At 63.1% G+C, this 19923-nt stretch overlaps 2 protein-coding genes across 3 annotated transcripts; both read right to left on the minus strand.

Annotated features, from left to right (window-relative positions):
- Positions 1-124: 124 nt before the first annotated feature.
- NHERF2 (NHERF family PDZ scaffold protein 2) lies at positions 125-11059 on the minus strand. 2 transcript variants are annotated; one of them, XM_045784746.2, is made up of 7 exons: positions 10695-11059; positions 8171-8371; positions 2764-2943; positions 2210-2363; positions 2089-2132; positions 1479-1541; positions 125-1227 (listed from the first exon to the last, which is right to left on the minus strand). In XM_045784746.2, exons 1-7 carry the CDS (start codon positions 10905-10907, stop codon positions 1072-1074), a joined length of 1011 nt encoding a protein of 336 aa, XP_045640702.1. In that variant the 5' UTR covers positions 10908-11059; the 3' UTR covers positions 125-1071. The 2 variants fall into 2 exon arrangements, with proteins under 2 accessions (XP_045640702.1, XP_045640703.1); XM_045784747.2 differs by lacking the exons at positions 8171-8371; positions 10695-11059 and adding an exon at positions 5388-5545.
- Positions 11060-16199: 5140 nt separating this feature from the next.
- NPW (neuropeptide W) lies at positions 16200-17165 on the minus strand. The gene is made up of 2 exons (XM_045784792.2): positions 16622-17165; positions 16200-16406 (listed from the first exon to the last, which is right to left on the minus strand). The coding sequence occupies exons 1-2, from the start codon at positions 17047-17049 to the stop codon at positions 16322-16324; spliced, it is 513 nt and encodes a 170-aa protein (XP_045640748.1). The 5' UTR covers positions 17050-17165; the 3' UTR covers positions 16200-16321.
- Between the last annotated feature and the right edge of the window lie 2758 nt (positions 17166-19923).

A 19923-nucleotide genomic window follows, 5' to 3' on the forward strand; every position in this document is an offset into this window, starting at 1 on the left:
GGCTTAGGAATGGGACTCTGCTTCCAGCCGCTGAGAGTGGGGCTCCCAGGCTGCTGCCTTCCTGCCCAGACCACAGCCCCCCACCCACAAGTGAGGGCTCAGGAAGGACGGAGGCGGCCACGGGTCTGAGGAAGGCCTGTTTATTAGGACGGCGCGCATGCGCTATGGCTTACAGGGCAGACAGCAATGTCAGTGGGGTTCAGGGCCAGGAGGAAAGGGAGAGCAGGTGGGGTCTCCTGGGGGCAGGCTCTCCCACAGCCAGACTCCCCCTGCCTCATGGCTGTGGCGCAGGGACAAGAGGCCTGTCCAGAGGCCACCCTCCTCGGGGACACAGGGCCTCCATCCTCGGGCCCCTGGAGCCCAGGCCCTGTGCCCCAGACCACCATTCAGCAGGGACATGGGGGCCTGGCTTGGTGACCCCCCCCCCCAAGCAGGGAGGGGCAGAGGGGCAGCTCCTACGGCCACATCTGGCCTCCCCAGCATCACCTGAAGCCCCCACAACCATAGCCCGGCCCCCTACGTTTTTCTCTGTCCCTGAAAGTGCCCAGCGCTCCCACTTGGGATGGCTACCGCTGAGGGGTGGGGAGGAAATGGTTTGCAGAGAAAGGTTTGTTTTATTGCAATTACTTTGAGAGGCGTCCTGCGGGGGCGGGGACGGGGGCGGGGGCGGGACTCTGGTATTAAGTGGAAACATGTGTGGAGCTGCAGCCCTTTTTTTTTTTTTTTTTCTTTCTTTCTTTTTTTTTTTTTGGAAGAAAAGCAAAAACACAAATTCCTTTAAGTCAGCAGGCCCTGGCAGAGCAGCAAGGGCCGGGCCGCGGTCAGCACTGCCTCTCCCTGTCCCTCTCTTCTATCTCGGGGGGGGGGGCCCCCTCTCCCCTATCCAGCACCCAGCAGGTAGGGGGGCAGGACGGGGCTCACTGGGGCGCACATTGGTTCCTGGGTGATGGTGGGACCAGCACGGCTTCTGGGGGTGAGAAGGCACCCCCTCCAGTCCACCAAGGCTTGGGGAACTCTGGGCGGGGCCCGCGGGGCAGGGCCTGAGGGCCGTGCAGACAGGCAGGGAGGGGCTCAGAAGTTGCTGAAGATCTCACGTTTCCGGTTCCAGTCCATCTGTGGGGCCCGCTTGTTGACCCGTGTGGCTCTCGCCTTCTCCTTGGCTTCGGCTGCCGTGGGGCTCAGGTGGAGCCCGCTCTCCTGAAAGGGGTCCCGCTTCCAGGTGCTGTCCTGGTGGGGGGGGGCAGGCAAAGGGGGCAGGGGGCCAGAGTGAGCCCCCAACCCAAGCCCTCCATCAGGTAGCCCCTCCCAGGGAGTTCGCACCACAGGCCATCTGCTGGGGCTGGGGCAGCAGGCCCAAGAGGGCTTCCTAGAGGTGGTGGCCACTGCTCAGGCTGCCCCTCTGCAAACGCCCACCCCCAAGACCTCTGACACCCACCCGTGTATGAGCACAGCAGTGGAGGTGGGTGGGCACTTCCTACCTCGGTGTCCTTGTCTAAGCCAGGCAGATCACTTCGGGATGAGCACGCTGAGCCACCATTGAGCTGGGAAACCAAGGGCAAGATGTGGCTTCAGGGGCCTGCCCAGGAGCCGCAGGTGCGCACAGACGTGCACAACCCCCACACGCGCATCAGGACCGCATCTACTCTTCCATTTGGCAGTAGGCACCGAGCCTCTACTGTGCTCCAGGCCCAGACTGGGCAGGACACTGGACACCCAGCAGCCAGTGGGCAAGTGCTGTGGAGGGGTGGGGAGCCAGCCCTGGCCGGCTCATGACAGGAATCACCCACATGAGCATCCCCTGGGGTGAAGCCAGGGCCAGCTTCCCAAGGAGTGACGGAATGGGACTCCGGGTCGCCAACCAGCGCTGGGCAGAGGGAACGGCAAGGCTAACAGCCCCGTGGGGCTGGAGTGTGGCTGACCCAGGACAGGACCCACAGGGAGCATTAGGGCTAGAAGTGGCTGGGCAAGATTGGGTCTCACTGTCACGCCAACACAAGATCTTGAGGTGGGGGGCTCAGCCAGGCTGGGGATCCCTAGAGGTGCCCCTATGGTCTCCTGGGCCCACCCGGTCCATTCCCACCCTCTCACCTGGGCAGGGCTGGTCCCATTGGTGACTGGTGATGGCAGTGGACCTGTGGGGACAGGGTGTCAGTGGCTGCCCAGCCCTCTGTGCTCCACCCCATCCCCAGGCCCCCAGGCAGCAGCCCACCTTCCACATGCTCCTCAGTGGGCGTGACCCGTAGCCGCTTGAAGTACTCGTCCGTCTCAGGGTCCACCACCAGCAGCCGGGCCTCGTCCTCCCTCGCCTTGATGCTGGCCACCACCTCCGCATGGCGCAGCCCCTCGACGTTCTGCCCGTTCACCTGCCACCAGCAGCAAGAGATCAGCACTGCCTGAGGTCAGGCCCCCGCAGGCCCCCAAGCCACCCGGCCAGGTGTGGCATCAAATATTCATCAATGTTGTCACCAGCCGTGGTGGCAAAAGGAATGCCAGCTCAAGTTCCCAGCATCTCTCCTCTTCCTAGGAGGACCTCTCTGCCCAGACACACACCCGGGGGGGGGGGGGGGGGGACACGGGCCCAGGCACACACCCGGTGAGGGGGGCACAGGCCCAGGCACACACCCGGGGGGGGGACACACGGGCCCAGGCACACACCCGGGGGGGGGGGGACACGGGCTCAGGCACACACCGGGGGGGGGGGGGACACGGGCCCAGGCACACACCCTGGGGCATGCAGCACCCCAGAGCCTCCATGACAGATACCTCGATGAGTCTGTCCTGGGCGCGGAGGCCAGAGTGAGCAGCAGGCGAGCCTGGGTCCACGGAGCGGATATACTGTCCGGGCCGGGACTTGTCACTGTGCAGGTTGAACCCATAGCCTTGGGGGCCCTTTCGTAGGTGGCAGAGCCGAGGGCGTAGCTCCCTCGGGGCCCCACCGACATCCTGCAGGCACATGAGACCAGGCTCAGCGCTGATCTTCCAACCCCCTGAGGCCACTGAGCCAGCCCGCCAGGCCTCGGGCCCGCAGAGTGCAGCGGGAGCGGAGGTGGGCCAGAGGAACGCCAACGCCACGCTAAACATCGTGCCCCGCCCGGCAGCCCCAGGTCTCAGGGACAAACCCTCTGTACCCTGCCTGGGGGCCCTGGTAGGCTGCCCGTGACCGTGACTGAGCTCCAGCCCCAGGATCTTGAGCAAAGCCTCCGTTTCCAAACCCAAAAACAACTTCAAATGGGACCAGGGGCTTTACAGGATCTGCTCCAGGGCAGCGCTGAGCCCAGGCCAGGGAGCTAGGGGCAGCCAGGTGAGGTAAGCTGCCACTCAGCACCCTGTCCTGGGACTGCTGTGGCGGGACGGGGGGGGGGGGGGGGGGGTGTGCTGCCGGGGCACCCCTCCCCACTGCCCTCCCTGGGCGAGAGGCTGACGTTTGTTTTTTCCCCGTGGCCTCCATAGGGCTGGTGGCTGAGCGATGTGTTTGCTTTCACATTCCAGAGCAAGCTGGAGCCACCACCACCCCCATAGGGCCCAGAGACAGCGCAGCGGCCCAGCTGAAGGCCAGTGAGAAGGCCAAGGGTGGGAGCTGCCCTCCCAACCACCCTGCCAGGACACGGAAGGCTCACGATGCCCGAGCGACCCCCCGTCGACACCCCAGGGCCTCGCCTCGCTTTACCTCTGGCATCCTGCAGTAGCGCTGTGGGTCAGGGAGCCGTGCGGGCTGGGGCCAGGCCCCAGGACCCCCCCCCCCCCAGCCACAGCCTGGGGCAGTGACCACAGTGCTGAGGGGCCAGCGGCTGCGGGTGCTCAATTAAACATGGCATGTGGCCAGAGCGCGCGGGCGGGAGCAGCTCCGGTTTCCGGGGCCGCTCAGGACTCGAGTGCGCGTGCAGGTGAGCATGTGCAGGGTGGGGGTGCTCCCTGGGGCCCCTCCCTGGCCCTCCAGCTACCCTTAACCTCAGGGAAGCTCTCCCGGCTGAGGCACCTGCCCCCTGCAGCTCCAGCCACCCCCCCCACCACCACTCCCAGCCTCCAGGCCTCTGAGCTATTCCGAACCTCCAACCTGACCCCGAGTACTCCGGCCTGCTAGCCGGCCCGGCTGTGGACCCAGGCGCGTCTATTCCCACAGGGCAGACGCCTTACCCTGGCTCCGGGCCTCCTGCTTGTGCAGAACACCCTCTTCTTGCCCAGCCTGCCCCCCTCCTCTGGGACACCTTCCCAGACCCCCAAGGCCTGACCGGACATGCCCTTGGGATCCCCACTGCAGGTCACCACCTGGCCCCACAGCCCTCAGAACTCAAGGGGCAGGGCAGCCGCTCCTCCGTTCCCCAGGGGTTCGGTGGGGCAACATCGCTGAACTGAGAGGTGTGAGACCCCCAGGGCCCCCGTACAGACTCATCCCCTCTCCCAGACACACCTGGAAGCGCAGGCTTTGAGTCCCCCGCCCCCCAGAGGTGCCTCTCAGATCCAGGCTGCAGGCTTTGAGTCCCCCGCCCCCCAGAGGTGCCTCTCAGATCCAGGCTGCCGGAGCCCAGATCCTGAAGCTGACCGGTCAGGAGCAGAGCCAGAGCCAGGACCAAGCACACCTGGCAGGTGGATGTGGGCCCAGATGTGAGGCACGTGGCCACAGAGACCAGACACGCAAACATACGCTCACAACACACTTCATGGCGACACATGTGTTCGAGAGGACAGCCCCCTGGCACTGAGCCCTATGGCCTCTTCTCACGCCCTCCAGGGTGACCTCCCTGGCAGGTCTCTCAAGGCCCCCAAACAGGAAGCAGGACTGGGGGAGCATCCGGGGCCACGAGGCCAGGCTGAAGTCACATCCGGGTTCAGGACCATCCTGGCCATCCCCCTGCCTCAACCCAGCACAGCCACCGCTCGCCACACCAGCCAAGTGGCTTCTCTGGAGGTCTTGCCTAAATCGCTCTCCTGCCGATCAGCACCAGACCCTCAAGTTGAAAGGCTGCATGGAGAGGCCCCTGAGAAGCAGTGGGTCAGGAGGGGGCGCAGGCAGCCCCAGCGCATAGCTCACATTCCTTGCTCCCTGCCCTGGCTCTGAGCACTTCCTGCCGCCTCCCAGCCAGGCCCTCAGGCTCCCACGGGCTCCCAGCTGGGCAGCCCGGAGCTGGACAAGCCCTGGTCTCGCAGCTGAGGCAGTGACCAGACAAAGAAGCTGGCATGGGGGTACCCCGGCAGCCGGGCTGTGCCCCCCCAGATGGTGACTCACCAGCCCTGACAAAAAGGCCCCCATTGTTGTTCAGGGTCCAGCCTGTGCCCGCTTGCACCAGGGTCACCAGCGGGTCCCAAATCCCCTCTCCTGACCCTGGGGGACATGGGTTAAGCCGGCTGCTGGGGTCCTCGTTGCCCACCGTGCCCCCACCCAGCCTGACCTGCACGAGTCCCCAGGATGGTCTCTGCGGAGGGGCTCTGGGGGCCGGGGCCAGTGCTGTGGCACCCCCAGAACGGGCCATGGGAGGCAGGAAAGAAGTGGCAGGCACCGAGCGTCCAGCTGGAGTGGCCTGAAGTCTCCGGCCAGCCCAGGCCACCACTCCATTTATCCGCCTCCCACAGCGGCCCCAGCTCCCCAGGGATGGGTGGGGACAGGGGGGCTGAGTCACTTTGGGGACCAGGGTGGTGGCTGGGTCCCCCTCCCCTGCTCAGGCCCCAGCTAGGCACCCCGTACTGGCTAGGTTTCAGTCCTAAGAAAGGAAGGAAGGAAGCTGCTGGGAGGCCCTGCCCTGCTCCCAGGACCCAGGGCTGGGGAGACAGGGAGACGAGGGAGGGGTCCCCGGCGCCGAAGCAGAAGCCAGTCCTGCTGAGGCTCCCAGAGCCCTCCCGTAGGTACGAGGCCCCCATACCAGGCGGTCACCCCCTGCAGGACTCTCACTCACGCTCGGGCCCCAAGGGCCTCCAGAACGGGGGTGGGGGCCCTGGCACCGCAGGCTGCCCTGTCTGGGGGCTGTCCCCTACCGTCACTGTCAGGACCAGCTGTGCCACAGCTGCAGTCTCCCCAGCCTGGTCTGGCCTGGGCTGAGTCACTGCTGACTAGGACCCCACAGCACCCCACTGGGAGGGGCAGCCCTGATCCCCATCCTCCCCAGCCCCACCTCCCACAGCCCAGCCCACAGAGGCTGCGTGGAGAGGGATTCTCAGGAGGAGGAAAAGGAGCTGAGAAGAAAGGAGGGATTCTCGGGGCCCTGACTCCCAGCTTGGCCCTTATTTTCCACGGGGCCCCGGCAGTGGGGGGGGAACTTCATCCTGACCGAACCAAACCACATCCATCCCAGCCCCTCGTCCTGCCCGCTGCCCACTGCAGGCTAGCACCACACTCCCAGGCACCCTCACGGCCCAGTCAGTTCTGGGGAGGTCAGCCAAGGCCTGGCTCTCCCGTCAGACCCTCTGAGCTCAGCCAGGTAGACGTGGGGTCTCTGGAGGGGAGGGAGGGGGTTGACCGTGTCCCCTGGGCCTCCCCTGACCTCCTGGAGTCCCCATCCCCAGGCTGGCCCCTACCACAGAGTCCCTGCCAGTCGGTCCCCACTTTGTTCCTCTAAAAATACGCCCAGAGGAAGCCCCCTCCTAAGGCTTCCTGCGGCTCCCAGAGCCTGAAATAGCAGAGGGGGAAGGTCCCACCCAAGGACAAGGTGCCTTGGCACCCCACCCTCCAGATAAGCCCGAGGGCGGATTTTTCCACAGGAAGGTGAACTCAGCGTTTGTGTCTAAATCAATGGACAAACGCCTGGGGGGGAGGGGCGCTTCCTTTGGGAGGTAAGACGCCCGTGAAGGAGCAGGGTTGTGCGGGCCGGCCAGCAGGCCAGGGTACCAGACCAGCCCGCACATCATCCCAGGACCTCCCTGAAACCCCACAGCTGACCCGGATGCCCCCTACTCGGGCCCTGACCACAGCCGCGGGGCTCTCAAACCCAGAGAACAAAATGCATCCAGAAACTTCAGGTCTCACACCTCCACTGGCATTAGGCCAGTGGTTCTCAAAGCGGGATCTGGGGAAACCCCTGGTATTGAATCTTAAAGAGATTAAACAACAACAAAAAAAGGGCGCCTGGGTGGCTCAGTCCCTTGAGCGTCGGCCTTCAGCTCAGGTCATGATCCTGGGGTCCCGGAATCAGGCCTGACATGGGGATCCCTGCTCAGCGGGAGTCTGCTTCTCCCTGTCCCTCTGCCCCTGCTTGCGCATGCTGTCAAACAAATAAATAGAATCTTAAAAAAAAAAGGCAAAACGGGCATGAGAAACAGTACCATGGGGCTTCAAGAGGGTAGAACCACTGGGGCACCTGGGTGGCTTCAGCTCAGGGTCATGATCTCATGGGTCGTGAGAGTCGTGAGAGCGAGCCCCACGTCAAGGCCAGAATCAGGCTCCACACTCCGCGGAGAGGCTGCTTGGGGACCCTCTCCCTCCGCCCCTCCTGCTGCCCTCTCTCTCTCCCCCCCCCAAAAATAAAGAAAAAATAAATAAATAAAATCTTTAAAAAGAGAGAGAGAGCAAAACAAGTAAGGTGAGTTTCTTCCTCTTGGCCTCCCCCAAGTAGGACCCCCCCAAGCCCTGCCACCCAGAAGTCGGTAGAATAGCACCCCACACACGTACACATTTATTCCAGCCCTTCTGGCCCCGGAGAGGACGCAGGAAGAGAAAAGTACCCCAACTGCTGTAGACCCCAAGCTGAGGACCCAGCTTAGAGAGTGTCCCCAGCTGTCCCCAACCATGCACTGCCCACAGAAAATGACCAGCCCCGAGCTCCCAAGGCCTTCCCAGCACAAGTAGGCTCTTTAGACAGACAGACACCTGATGTGAACACAGAGCTAGGCACCATCCGTCCCAGGACATCCCAGCAGACCCTTCCCAGTTCCCTCAGCCCCTAGGCCGGGTTTGTCAGAGAGACTTTCCCTAGGCCAGGGAGCTCTGATGGGCATCCTGGGGAAGAGGGCTGGTGATGGAGGGCCAGGGACCAGGGCCATGCTCCCGAGTCCACGTGCCTTAGAACACAGGCTGACGGCAGAAAGAGTGGCCCCAATTAGCCAAGAGGGTAGTCACCAGGGGCCCCAAGAGGCAGAAGGGATAGAGACGGAGACTTCTGGAGGTGAGCAGAGGGGGAGACGGCCCACCATCAAGAGTCAGACACTATGCTCCTGGGAGAAGTCAGAGTGGAGCCTGCCGTACCTTCTGGCCAGCCTCGGAGCCCAGGCTGCTTGCACGTGCCCAGTCCAGCTTTGGCTCCCAGGGGTCGTGGGTGGGCGGAAGCCCTCGATGGGCCATCTCTTCAGTGCAGGTCAGCTGCCGCCGGCGGAGCTCCTCGTCCGTCTCTTTGTCCACCACCAGCAGCCGAGTCTGCCCTTCCACAGCCTTGATCCTCTGCACCACCTGGGGAGGCGGGTTGGGGGGAGCAAGTCAGCAGTTGGCACTCCGGGCAGCACATGGACAGTGGCACCACCCAGGGCTGGCCCAGGATCGCGGGCAGGCAGCTGGCCTACCGGGGGTGGGCGGCTGGACCGAGAGGCCCGCCGGCTCCACCCCCCACCCCCAGGGCTCCGGCAGCTCCCTCCCTCTTTACCCAGGACTCCTGACACAGGGCTGCGAGGGCTACAGGGTCGCTGCAGGGACTTGCCTCGGCCCGGGAGTGGCTGGGAAGCTGGGTGAGACAGTTGGTCTGGAAGGTGGTGCATGGCCGAGCTTGGGGTTTTCAGGGTGTGTGTGTGTGTGTGTGCACGGACATGTGTGCACAGACATGTGTGCATCCAGCTGTTTCAGGGTCTGTCTCTCAGGCTGGGGCCGAGGGAGCAAGGGGTCTCCCTAGGTCCCTGTCTGGGGGTCTGCGGTCATTGCTGTCCTCAATAGTGGAGCCTGGATGAGTAAACCCGCCACCTCTGAGCCTTCCATCTGCCTCCAGACCATGACCACCTGCCCCTGCTGGACCTGCAGAGACGGGAAGGCCTGGTTCCTGTGGCGAGACACCTGCTTGGGCCCCCAGACACAACCGGGGAAGCAGGGCTCAGACCCGGCAGGCAGAGGCCACCTGTGGGACAAGTGTGACGTCAGGGCACGTGTGTGTCTCTGCAGGTGTCCGTGAAGTGTCTAGAGCACATGGGGGACCATGGAGTGTGCATATCAGGGTGCGTCCTGCAGGGAGAAGGAGCAGTCGGTGCCCCCTGGGTGTTGGGGAAGGATGGACAAGACCCCCACCCCAAGTCTTGGGGGAGGGAGGGCAGAGAGGGCCCCCATCAGCTGCTCGGCAGAAGCTGTCAACAGATAGGAGGGTGTGAAGCAGGCCCATCCTCCCCCTGGCCCTCCTCCACCCCTCCTCTCTCTTGGTGAGAGCCATAGGGGGACCCCAGCACCTTCCTGCTTCCTGACTGTGGGACCCAGAGTAGACACCCAGTATCCTCAAGCATCAGTCTCCTCATCTGTAAAACGGGATCTGTAACTACACATCCTCCCCACCGGGCCAGCGTGGTCCTGTGTGTAAACTTCTTAGAGACCAGCACCCGGGGGCCCAGGTGGAGCAGGTGCTGTTGGGGGAAGGCTGGCAGGGACAGTTAAACCAAAGCCAGGTGCCACTCCAGCAGCCCCTCCCTGTGGTCTGCCAAGCCCAGACCTCTGGCCCACATTCCACCCGCCTTCAGCAAATAGCTTTAGCCAGCAGATACTCTGGGTGGAAGACAGAAGGTAGGCAGACAGACGAACAGACAGGAGCCTCGCGTAGAAGCGGAGTTCAGCAGTTGGTCCAGCCAAGAACCAATTCACTAATCTCTAGGCCCCAGGGCTGGCCACACAGACAGGTCACAGACTCATGCGTGCCGGGGAGGACACAGAGAACCCTGAGCAGAAGGGTGGAGGGAGGCTGGACTCCTGCCAGCTGAGTCCCTGGCCAGTGGGAGATAGATAGTCCCCAGGGAGCAGAACCTGCTGGGAACAGGCCCTGCCCTCCTTCTGGCCCTCATCTCCAGCGGCAGGAGGCAGGGGCTGTGGCAGCGGCCCCAACGAGAGGCACCTGCGGCCACCAGCAGCGACTCAGGGACCCAGACACCATCACCCTACACACACATTAGTACACTGACCTGCCAACACACACTGATGACTACGTGTAGCCAGGCAGGCCGACCACAGGCCCAGACACACACACGCACATTCGCGGACACAAGCACATACAGGTGTGTCCCCACTGCGACACCCCTCAGGTATCCCCAGGCAGCTGTGGGCACACGTGTGTGACCCCCAGAGGGACGGATACACACACACACACCCGGCTGTGTACACAGGCACGTGTTTACACTCATAGACAAGCACTCAGGGCCCCCAAAGCATGGAGACCCCCCAAGGTGACTGACGCTGGCACTCCTGGCACACCGAGGCCCAAACAAGACCGAAGTGCTGGGGCCGAGCGCGAGGAGCCGCAGTGCGGGCCCTCCCTGCCAGGATGCCCCCTCCGCGGTGCAGGAGCCAGCTTCCCGACGCGGAGAGGCGAGAAGGAGGCCGGCGGCCACCGCCTCCGTGGCCACGTCCGCCGTCTCGTAGCGGGAGTCCACGCAGGCCCTCGTGCGACCCGCTCCGGCCCCGGGCAGGGCGCCGAGGCCTGGGCGCACGCAGCGCAGCGCCGGGAGCGGCGGTCTCGGGACCCCCCGCGAGCGCAGGGCGGTGAGGGGGGCCCAGGGGGACCGCGGGCCGGGGACGGGGCGCGGGCACCCACCTGGTGGTGCGTCTCGCCCTCCACGTTGACGCCGTTGACCTCGACCAGTCGGTCCCCGGCGCGCAGCGCGGCCGCCTCTGCCGGGGAGCCGGGTTCCACGCGCCGGATGAACTGCCCGCGGCGGCCCTTCTCGCCGTGCAGGTGGAAGCCGTAGCCCTGCTCGCCGCGCACCAGGCGGCACAGGCGCGGCCGCAGCGGCTCCGGGGCGGCCATGGCGGCGGCTGCCCACCCGCCGGCCACCGGCCGGCCACGGCGCTGACGCCTGCCGCAGGCAGGCAGGGGCGCGGGGGGCGGCGCGGAGGCGGCAGCGGCGGCGCTGGGGACCCGGCGGCGCCCTCGGCTGCTCCCGCTCGGCTCCAGTCGCCTCGGGCTCGGGCTCGGGCTCGGGCTGCGGCACCGCCCCCGCGCCCGCCCCTTCCCCGCCTCCTGCGTGAGGCCGCCCCCGCCCCGAGTCCCGGCCGGTCCTGGCGGTGGCCTGGCCTGGGCACTCTGCCAATCCCGGGGGGAGGCCGCAGGGCCTAGGACCCCCCTCTGTCTCGACCCGACTCTGGGCAGCCTCCCTGGCGCCAGCGCCTGTGCCAACTAGGCCAGGAACATTTATTGAGCACCTACGGTATGCATGACACAGAGGCGGGCTCTTGAGGTAGGGGGGAGTGGAGAAAGGATCCTCAGGCCGAGGACCACACAAAGGTGGAGAGTAAAAACAAGGGCCACAGCTCTGTCCACCATCTAGGGGAACACACACACTCTTTCCCCCCCAACCCCCGCTGTTCCTGTATCTGGATCCCTCCTGCACCCGGAGCTGCCCTAGCCCAGCAGAGTCCCAGGATGGTCCAGGAGGCAAAAATAGGAGTTCGGAACTAACAAGGCAGCAGCTCTCTCCTATATTCTGGAGGCCAGTGACTGGGTGGCTCCCTGGCCCTCCCCAGGAGATCGTTTGTGCTTATCTGTGATGGGGACATCTATTAAACATTACCCCCCCACACACACACACAAACACACCTCTCTTTGCCAGAGCCCCTCACTTGTGCCCCTGTTCAACCCAGGCAGAGATGAAATGTACCCAGGACTTTGGCCTCTGACCTCTTGGCTTGTGATCAGGGCTCACAGAAGCTGTTCCCATGAGCTGGCCCTGTGATCCCCCTCTGCCCCAGACCACCCTTCCCTCCATCCTTCTCCCCTAGCATCTAGCCATCCCCAGCATGAGTGCCCCTTCCCCCAACCAGAAAATGACAACAGAAAATCGGTTACGCTTTGCTGCGTCTCTGAGTGCACTTTATCTGGAAAAACCCAAGAGTGCTCAGGCCATTTTGCAGATCAAGAAACTGAGTTCTAGAGAGGAACAAGACCCAGGCAAGTTTCCCTAGCTCCTCTTAGGCACTGCTGTGAGATTCCAAGTCCACACTTTATCATGGAGCTCTTTCTCAGCCTCCGATACAGGAAGATAGCTGAACTCCCCCTCAGTCTGGCCCTCCCCAGCCTGCCCAGCCCCCTGCACATACCTGGTCCCTGGGGGTCAGGCACAGCCAGCCCAGACAGTTCCCCATGGGGGCAGAAGCTGGCTCGGCTCAGGCCCTGTCCTTACTGCTCCTTCTCCCCTCTCCAGTGCCTTCAGCCTGGACGCCCAGTCCCCGCCGAAGCACAGGGCTCTCCTCTGGGCAGCCTCCTGGGCTGCGGCCCCTTGAGTGTCCACACCCGGCTGCTGCCCCTAAAAGCCACTTAGGCCAAGATTGCACGGCTGCGTCCCCACCCCCACCTCTAAGTTCCTGGCTGCTGCTGCCATAGGCTCCTGCCTAGCTGGCCACCTCTATCTGTCTGCCTGTCCAGAGGCTGCCTGTCTGGCCTGCGATGGCGTCTCTCGACCCAGCCTGGTGCTGCTGCTCCTGGAGGCTGTGAGGATGGGTGTGGTCTGCCATATACCACCCCAGGTGGGGCTTAGGGGTCACCGCATGGCAACCAGGACCAGCCAGGACCTGCCAGGCTGTGCCTTGGGGCCACACCAGAGTCTAGGGAGGTAGCTGGATGGGAGACCCCCAGGCTGGGGGTAGAGAAGGTAGGAGTCCCTGGTCCTCTGGGTCTGGAGGCTTGGAGATCTCCTCCCGCCTCCATGGGACAGACACTCCCAGGATCAGCCTCAACCAGTCCGTGAAGATGGAAGGGAACAGAACACCACTGGAGGGAGGCGTAGCCAGGGGCTTGTGGTCGCAGCCAGGGGCTAGAACACTGCCTCACAGCATCACAGCATCGCAAAGGAGGCTCCAAAGCAAAAAAGGAGTTGAAGAAGTACCGGGAAGGTAACAAAGAAACAAAGGCCACCTCAGAGAGTAACCAAGGGGCTGGTTAACAGCCACAGAATAAAGGCAGCAGGGAAGAGGGGCAGGTAAATTCCGAAGGGGGAGCAGGAATGGGTGAGAGGGAACGGGGTTAAGTACGGGCCCCATGAACAGAGGCAGGGAAAGCTAACCGAGCTACTCTCCTGGGCAAACTCTCCCGCGCCCCTTCCTCCAGCCTCGGGCCTCTGGCTGAGACCCAAGTGGGAGTCAGAGGAACAGGCCAAGAGAAAGGCATGGACAAAGACCCAGAAGAGCGGACCGGAAGGTGCTCAGGGGCTGTAAGCTGTTTGGGGTCACCGGGGGATGGGCCAGAGGAGGTGATCAGCGAGGCCAGGGGCAGTCGGGGAGGCCAGGTGGGAGGTGATCCCCACCCCCACCCCCGACGCCCTCGCGGCCACCTTGCTACACAGGCCTTGTGACAGACAGGAAGTAGACCTTTCGGGGCTTCCCTCTCCTGGGCTGTCAGAGGGTCTACCTGGGATGGGGGCTGGCCCGGTTGTCCAGTGGCGGGGAGGGGGCTTTCTTCTCAGCTTTGAACCTACCTCCCAGCTGCAACGCCCCCAGCGATGGGCGGAGCCTGGGCCTGGGCGGGGACTCTGGGGCGTGGCAGTGGGTAGAGGCCTGGTCACAGGCCCCGGGAAGGCCTGGGGGCCCCTCTGTGGGGTGGAGCCATTAGTCTGACGCCCCGGTAATGGCCCAGAGCTTCCCGGCCGGCGCCGCCTCCCTAATGGGCATTAATGGCCCCACGGGATGACCGGGCCTCGTTTACGACCCTCAGACTACGCCAGGCTTCTCTTCAGAGCCCGAAACTGGCGCAGGCGGGACCAGCGCGACGGAAAGAGACGTGAGAGCAGGACACCCGGAGCCGAGAGCGAGCAAGAAGGGGAGAACGGCGCGGGCCGCCAAGGGAGGAGGCGCAGGAACCCGCCCACCCGCTCCGGGCCCGCCCACGCCCCGCTCCTGGCCCCTCCCACCGCCGCAGGCGCCGACTGGGGCCGCAGCCCGGAAGAGCTGCCGCGCAGCGCCGCCTGCCGGTTCTCGGTGGGATTGCGTCGTCCGAGGGGTTGGCCCGGGACCCGCCCCTCTGGCTTCGATTTGGTCCAGCCTTGCTCTGCTGGCTGAGGATTGGGGTGAGGCCGGTGCCTTGGGGCTGCTTGCACTGCGGGACCACAGGGGTGCGTGCCATGAAGGTGGTAGGCAGAGAAGCCGGGCCTCTGCCAAGTCTCTAGTCAGCACTGCTCTTTCGCCCTGGACCTTACTGGACTACGGTGCCTCCAGGCAGTGTGAAGTCTAGCGTCTGAGTGTCCAGCACTTGTGACCAAACACATGCAGACCACTTGGCACCCAGCGCTGATGAGCGCTGGGGAACATCGCTTAGAGCCCTGGAAACAGACATTTATATGCCTTGGTAAGGGCAGGTCTGGGGCTGGCGCAGCCCTGAGGAGGGCATTTAACAGGGTCTGAGGCCCTGCAGCCCTTCTTCTGGGTGGACCGTGGGGTCGTTCTGGAATCTGCCCAGAGGTCCTGCAGTCCGTGTGGGGCAGGGGGAGGAGCAATGAGACCAGGGGACAGGGCAGCCGTGTGGCCCCAGACCCTGGTGCCCTTGGTGGTGGGGAGTCTTTGAGTGTTGTGCCCTGAAGTGAGAAAGGTCAGGATGCCCACACTTTCTTTGAAAGGCCGAGTTTGGTGAGAAGCAGGAGCAGGAACGAACTTGGAGTGCAGAGAATGGGTTGACCTGGGGAGTCTGTGGCCACCCCTTCCCTCAGTGCAGATCCTGGAATCAGAGTCAATATATCTAGTGCACCTGAGTGGCTCAGTTGGCGAAGCATCTGCTTTCGGCTCAGGTCATGACCTCAGGGCCCTGGGACAGAGCCCTGCATTGGGCTCTCTGTTCAGCAGGGAGCCTGCTTCTCCCTCTGCCTGCTGCTCCCCCTGCTTGTGCTCTCTGTCAAATAAATAAATAAAATCTTTAAATATATATATATGTGTGTGTGTGTGTATATATATATTTCCCCCCCCCAGGGGTCAGTTGGTAAGAATTGGGGGGGTGGGGTAAAAAAGAGCGCCCACATTAGGGAATGGCATGGGGAGAAGGATACACCCAGGAGATGAGCAGGAATTGCCAGTAAGGAGAGATGGGGGCTTCGAGGCCAAGGAGAAGGTAGGGGCTGGTGAGTGAGTATCTCCAAGCTAGCCAGCTGGGCGTGCATGGGACCACCCCTCCTCTGGTCCTAGCTTTGTGCCCTCGTGGAAGGCCTTGCCACATGGCCAAGGGAAGACTCCAAGGGCAGACAGCATCAGGGCACAGTGATGGGGCGCTTCGAGGCCCGGGACCGTTGGGGAGTCAGAGCCCACACCGACGAGGGCTGACGAGAAAGCAAAGGGTGGAGGGGCCCAGGCACTTGTGAGCAGGCGCTGTAGGGGGCCCAGGTGGAGGGAGGTCCTTATTCACGATGGCGGAGCATATATACACAGGGGATGGAGCCAATAACTGAAAATGCAGAGGGGATAAGAGGTGGAAGGGTCTCTGAGGAGGCAAGGGGCCCTTCCTCCCTAGAAGGAGAGCAGGACCTTGAAGAAGGGGGCCAGGGGTCCTCACTTCCTCTCCAGAAGGCATTGGCAGAGGGGAAGGAGGGTTGCAAAGATCAGGTTTGAAATGAATCTGGGGAGATGGGAGAAAGGCTGGGTGGGCTGCTAGGTCTTAAGGTCCCTTAAGGAAGACACTTGCCCCAGCCTGGTCAGGGGGCATAGTGAGGAGGCACTCTGGGGCTCCCGGAGGCTGGGTGGGGGCTCTGGCTCAGCTGGTAGGGTATGAGTCCTGTTTTCCTCTTTCTGGTAGATGGCTGTGGGACCCAAGGTCTGACTTGCACCTACCTCCCATGAGACCTCTCCTCTTCTGTGGGACCCTGGGACCTGATCTGATGACCCACCCCGGAACAGGAGGGGCAGTACTGGCAGAGAAGGAAGGGGACCTAGGCCCCAGCAGTGTCTCTGCTTCTGTCCCCACTTTGCCCCCACCCCCCAAGCACTTACAGGTCCAGCTGGTTAGGAGGGGGCATCCCCTGGCCAGGGAGAGGGTTTCTGGTATCTGCCAGGGTGTGAACCCAGCCAAGCGCCCTGAAGCTAGATGCCAAGTAGATATCGCAGAGGAAAGGGGTCATACGTGGGAACTCATGAACTAGGCAGCTTTTATTGACCAGATCGCCTGGCTTGGCCTGAGCTGTGCACCCAGGAGGATAAGTAGACTCAGCTAGCCAGCGTCAGACAACGGGGCGTCGCCAGCAAGGGCTGCACTCAGGATGGCCCTGGGGAGAGGTGAGGGCCGGCGAAGGTGGTTCGCTGCGCAGACCCTGGCTGAACAGGAGACACTCTGAAGGCTCTAGAGAGAACAGAGCAGGACCTTGGGAAGAAGGCTGTGCGCCCACCACTAACCCCCGCCCCTCCCCAAGGCTGGAAGGGTAGAAAGCCTTTCTGGGCAAGAAGTGGGAGGTAGGAAGGTTGTAGGGTGTCTCGTGGGCACGCGGCTCCGGGCCCAGATCTCTCCCGACATCCTCCACCCACTGCCGTCCCGGTCCCCTTTCTCTCCCCACGTACCTGGCCTGCTTCACGGAGGTCCAGGAAGGGGTGCCCAGCTGCGGCTCCAGTTCGGGCTCGGGCTCAGCGGCGCGCTGGCTCCGAGGAGCACTGACCCGGAGCCCTGCGCGGGAGTACCTGCGTCCCATCTCCAACAGTTCCCGAACCCCAGAGGAAAGCAGGAGAGCACCGCGGAGGACTGGCGCCGGAGAGAGGGTGTCTTTGGCAGAGAGCCCCTGGGGGAACTCGCCCAGGCCTCGGGTATCCCAGGCAAGGGATCCGGCAGCGGGGCGCAGCGCTCGGCGCCACATATAGGGCGAGCGGCGCAGCCCCATAAGCAAGCCCGCGGCGCGGCCCACTGTGTGGTAGCGGGGACTTGCCACGTGCTTGTACCAGGCGCCGGCGGGCGGTGAGGACAGCAGCAGCAGCAGCAGCAACAATGCGAGCATCGGCCGGCCCGCAGGGCCCCGCAGCCCCGCGCCCCGCGCCAGGGTGCTCAAGGTGACGGCCGCCCGGCGGGGCAGGCCAGGAGCTCACTCAGCTGGGTCTGCGCGCACTGCCTGCGGCGTCGGGGAGCCAGAGCGTCGAGGGGCCGCCGCGCAGCGGATCCAGCTAGAACTGCTCGCTGGCCCCGCCCCGCTCGCCCCCGCGGAACTTGCTGGGCTCCCAAAGGCAGGGGAAGGGATGGAGAGGGGAGAGGGGTGAGGGGCCCCGGCTCCTGGGGCGGGGGCGGAGGTGATCCTAGTATCTTCTCTGAGCGGGTGGGCCTTCAGCTAGAGCTCATCCCGACGCTCCGCTCGGGGCGCCCCTGCCCCCGCTCAAGAAGAACTGTCAGGAAACCGGGATGGGGGGACGTGGGCAAAGGGATGCCTCCCTAGCCAGAGCTCTTGCAGGCTGGGCACCAGCAGAGGAAAGACTGGGAGGCACCAGCAGAGGAAAGTGGGGTCCTCTGCATCCTTCAAGAGCCCTCTGTGTATCTCCTGTCCTGAGGGCTGTCTCCGGTCCCACCTACAGAGCTCTTAAATGTCGCCTCACCCCTCCCCATCCTCTCCCACCCTAGCCAGTGGGAGCCCTCCAACCTACGTCACAGCTGCCGCCACAAGGAGCCCTTCCTGAGATGGGTTAGTGGTTCCCCATGGCTTCCAGAATAGTAAGCAAGCCCCTCCTCTTACCCCAGCCCTGGGCTGGGCAGGACAAGGTCCTGTGGACCTCCAGCCCGGTCTCTGGTGTGGTCCCCTCAAGACCACTGTCTCCGGCCAGTTTCCATCTTTCTGCATTACAACCTGCAATTCTGCCCGCCTCTGTTTCCGTGCCCAGAACGTCCTTCCCTTCCCAACCCAGCACGCTTGCACTCATCATTTGGATCCTGCCTACATGGCCCTCATCTGAATAGTCCCCCTGGAGTATTCCTCCGTGGCCGTACACGTTTAACAACCCCTTCCAGACGGCAGAGCATGACCCATTCTTGCCTGAGCCCCAGCCCAGGAAGGATGCAGACTCGAAATAACCAGACCTCACCCCACCCCCAGCGACCACACCAGTCATGGAACACTTTCTAGATCCTACACGCCAGGGATCCTGAAATGTCTTTTTTTTTTTTTTTTTTTAAGATTTTATTTGTCAGAGAGAGGGAGAGAGAAAGCACACAAGCAGGGGGAGGGGCAGGCAGAGCAGCAGAGAGAGAAGCAGGCTTCCCACAGAGCTGATGGGACTCGACCCCAGGACTCTGGGATCATGACCTGAGCCAAAGGCAGACACTTAACAACTGAGCCACCCAGGCGCCCCCAAAAATAAAATCTTGGGGAAAAAAATCATCCTGCCTTGGGCTCCCTGCTCGGTGGGGAGTCTGCTTCTCCCTCCCTCTGCCTCTTTCTGGGCTTGTGTGCACTCTGTCTTGCTCACTCCCGCTCAAATAAATAAATAAATAACATCTTTAAAGATATTTTAAAAAAGATTTTATTTTTTCAAGTAATCTCTATACCCAGCGTGGGGCTCGAACTCAGAACTCCCAGATCAAGAGTCGATGGAGCCAGCCATTGACCTCCTTTACCAATGAAGAAAGTAAGGCACAAGGAAAATGGACTTGTTCAAATCACCTGTTGGGTAAGCAGTGGGGCGAGTGGATCCGACCTAGGCCCCCCAGCCTGACAGCAACAGTTTGGGGACCTAAACTGTAGTTCTCCATGAAACTGCCCCTCGCCCTCTGCCTGTCTCTTCAGCAAGAGGCATGATTCTGGGAGTGAAGGGAACAAAGTCCTTCCTCCCAAATCTCCATGTCAAGGGGCCACAGAGGGGCTGGGGGTACAGAGGATGCACCTCGAAGGCAGGAGGGGCCCAACTTGGTTGTGGGGAGCCCTGGGGGGGCAGTTAGAAGCAACAGCAGCCCTCCCTACAAAGACCCTGTGGAACAGGGGAGAAGCAAGCCCTGAGCCCAGCATCCTGTACCTCAACCTCTCCTGTCTCAGTTTCTTCACCTGTAAACCGGGATGGTAAGAGCCCCTTCTCAGCTTACTGTGAGCATTAAACCAGGCCTGGCACACGGGGTAGCTGCTCAAATAATGGTCGGGCTACCATCTCCCGCTGTTACTGTTCCAGAGGCTGACCAGCTTCTAAGCTGTCAGTAAAAACGCTTTGATGGAGGGGTGACTGGCGCAGGGACTGTGGGGTAGGGGGCGGAGAGGGAGCTGCGGGCGCACTGGAGGGGCCTGGAGGACCACAGGGACCAGAGAGCCGTGTGGAAAGCAGCCTCCCCGGGGGGCCCTTGGCCTGGAGAGCCGCCTGGAGTGTGCAGTGCGTGGGCAGCGCGGCACGACACGGTCCGCCAGGGTCCCCTGACGCTGCACAACCTCCGAGCTAGAGTACTTGGTGGGGGTGGGGGGTGGGAGCTGCCTGAAGCCCCCCACACCCCCAGCTCCGGGGTGGGTGGGGGGGAGAGTCCGGGCGCCCCCTGGAGGTGGCCCAGTAGGATCACATGCGGCTAGGCGGTAATGGGTCTGGAGCCATTAGAACCCAGAGTAGAGCTACGGGTGCCCGGATAAATCTCCAAAACACAGTGTTCGAGAAAGAGGAAAGTACCCTGCACGATGCTACATTCCACATCCGTTTAAATACCCGTCCTGCTTGTTTATGGCTGTGAAGCCCACGACATGATGAAGGCCCCCAGTGAGTCGGAGCGGGGCTCCTGCCGGGTGACAGTGTGCAGAAGGCATGTGTGGAGGGAGCCTAGGGCCGGGGTGGGGGAGCAAAGCACACCATAGTCCTAGGGACTCCCAACTTGGGGTACAGGGGAGGAGGGGCTCTGCCCAGCCCTGAGCCCAGGGGCT

Source organism: Ursus americanus, chromosome 2 (assembly GCF_024610735.1).
Source record: "Ursus americanus isolate L20-20 chromosome 2, mUrsAme1.1.p, whole genome shotgun sequence".
Classification (NCBI taxonomy): Eukaryota; Metazoa; Chordata; class Mammalia; order Carnivora; family Ursidae; genus Ursus; species Ursus americanus.

Excerpts from the sequence above, each read along its gene's own strand:
- NPW (XM_045784792.2), bottom strand. The coding sequence starts at position 17,049 with ATGCTCGCATTGTTGCTGCTGCTGCTGCTGCTGTCCTCACCGCCCGCC. Across the intron at positions 16,407-16,621 it reads ACCTCCGTGAAGCAGGCCAG|AGCCTTCAGAGTGTCTCCTG; the intron begins GTACGTGGGGAG and ends TGTTCTCTCTAG.
- NHERF2 (XM_045784746.2), bottom strand. The coding sequence starts at position 10,907 with ATGGCCGCCCCGGAGCCGCTGCGGCCGCGCCTGTGCCGCCTGGTGCGC. Across the intron at positions 8,372-10,694 it reads AGGGCGAGACGCACCACCAG|GTGGTGCAGAGGATCAAGGC; the intron begins GTGGGTGCCCGC and ends CCGCCTCCCCAG. Across the intron at positions 2,133-2,209 it reads CACTGAGGAGCATGTGGAAG|GTCCACTGCCATCACCAGTC; the intron begins GTGGGCTGCTGC and ends CTGTCCCCACAG.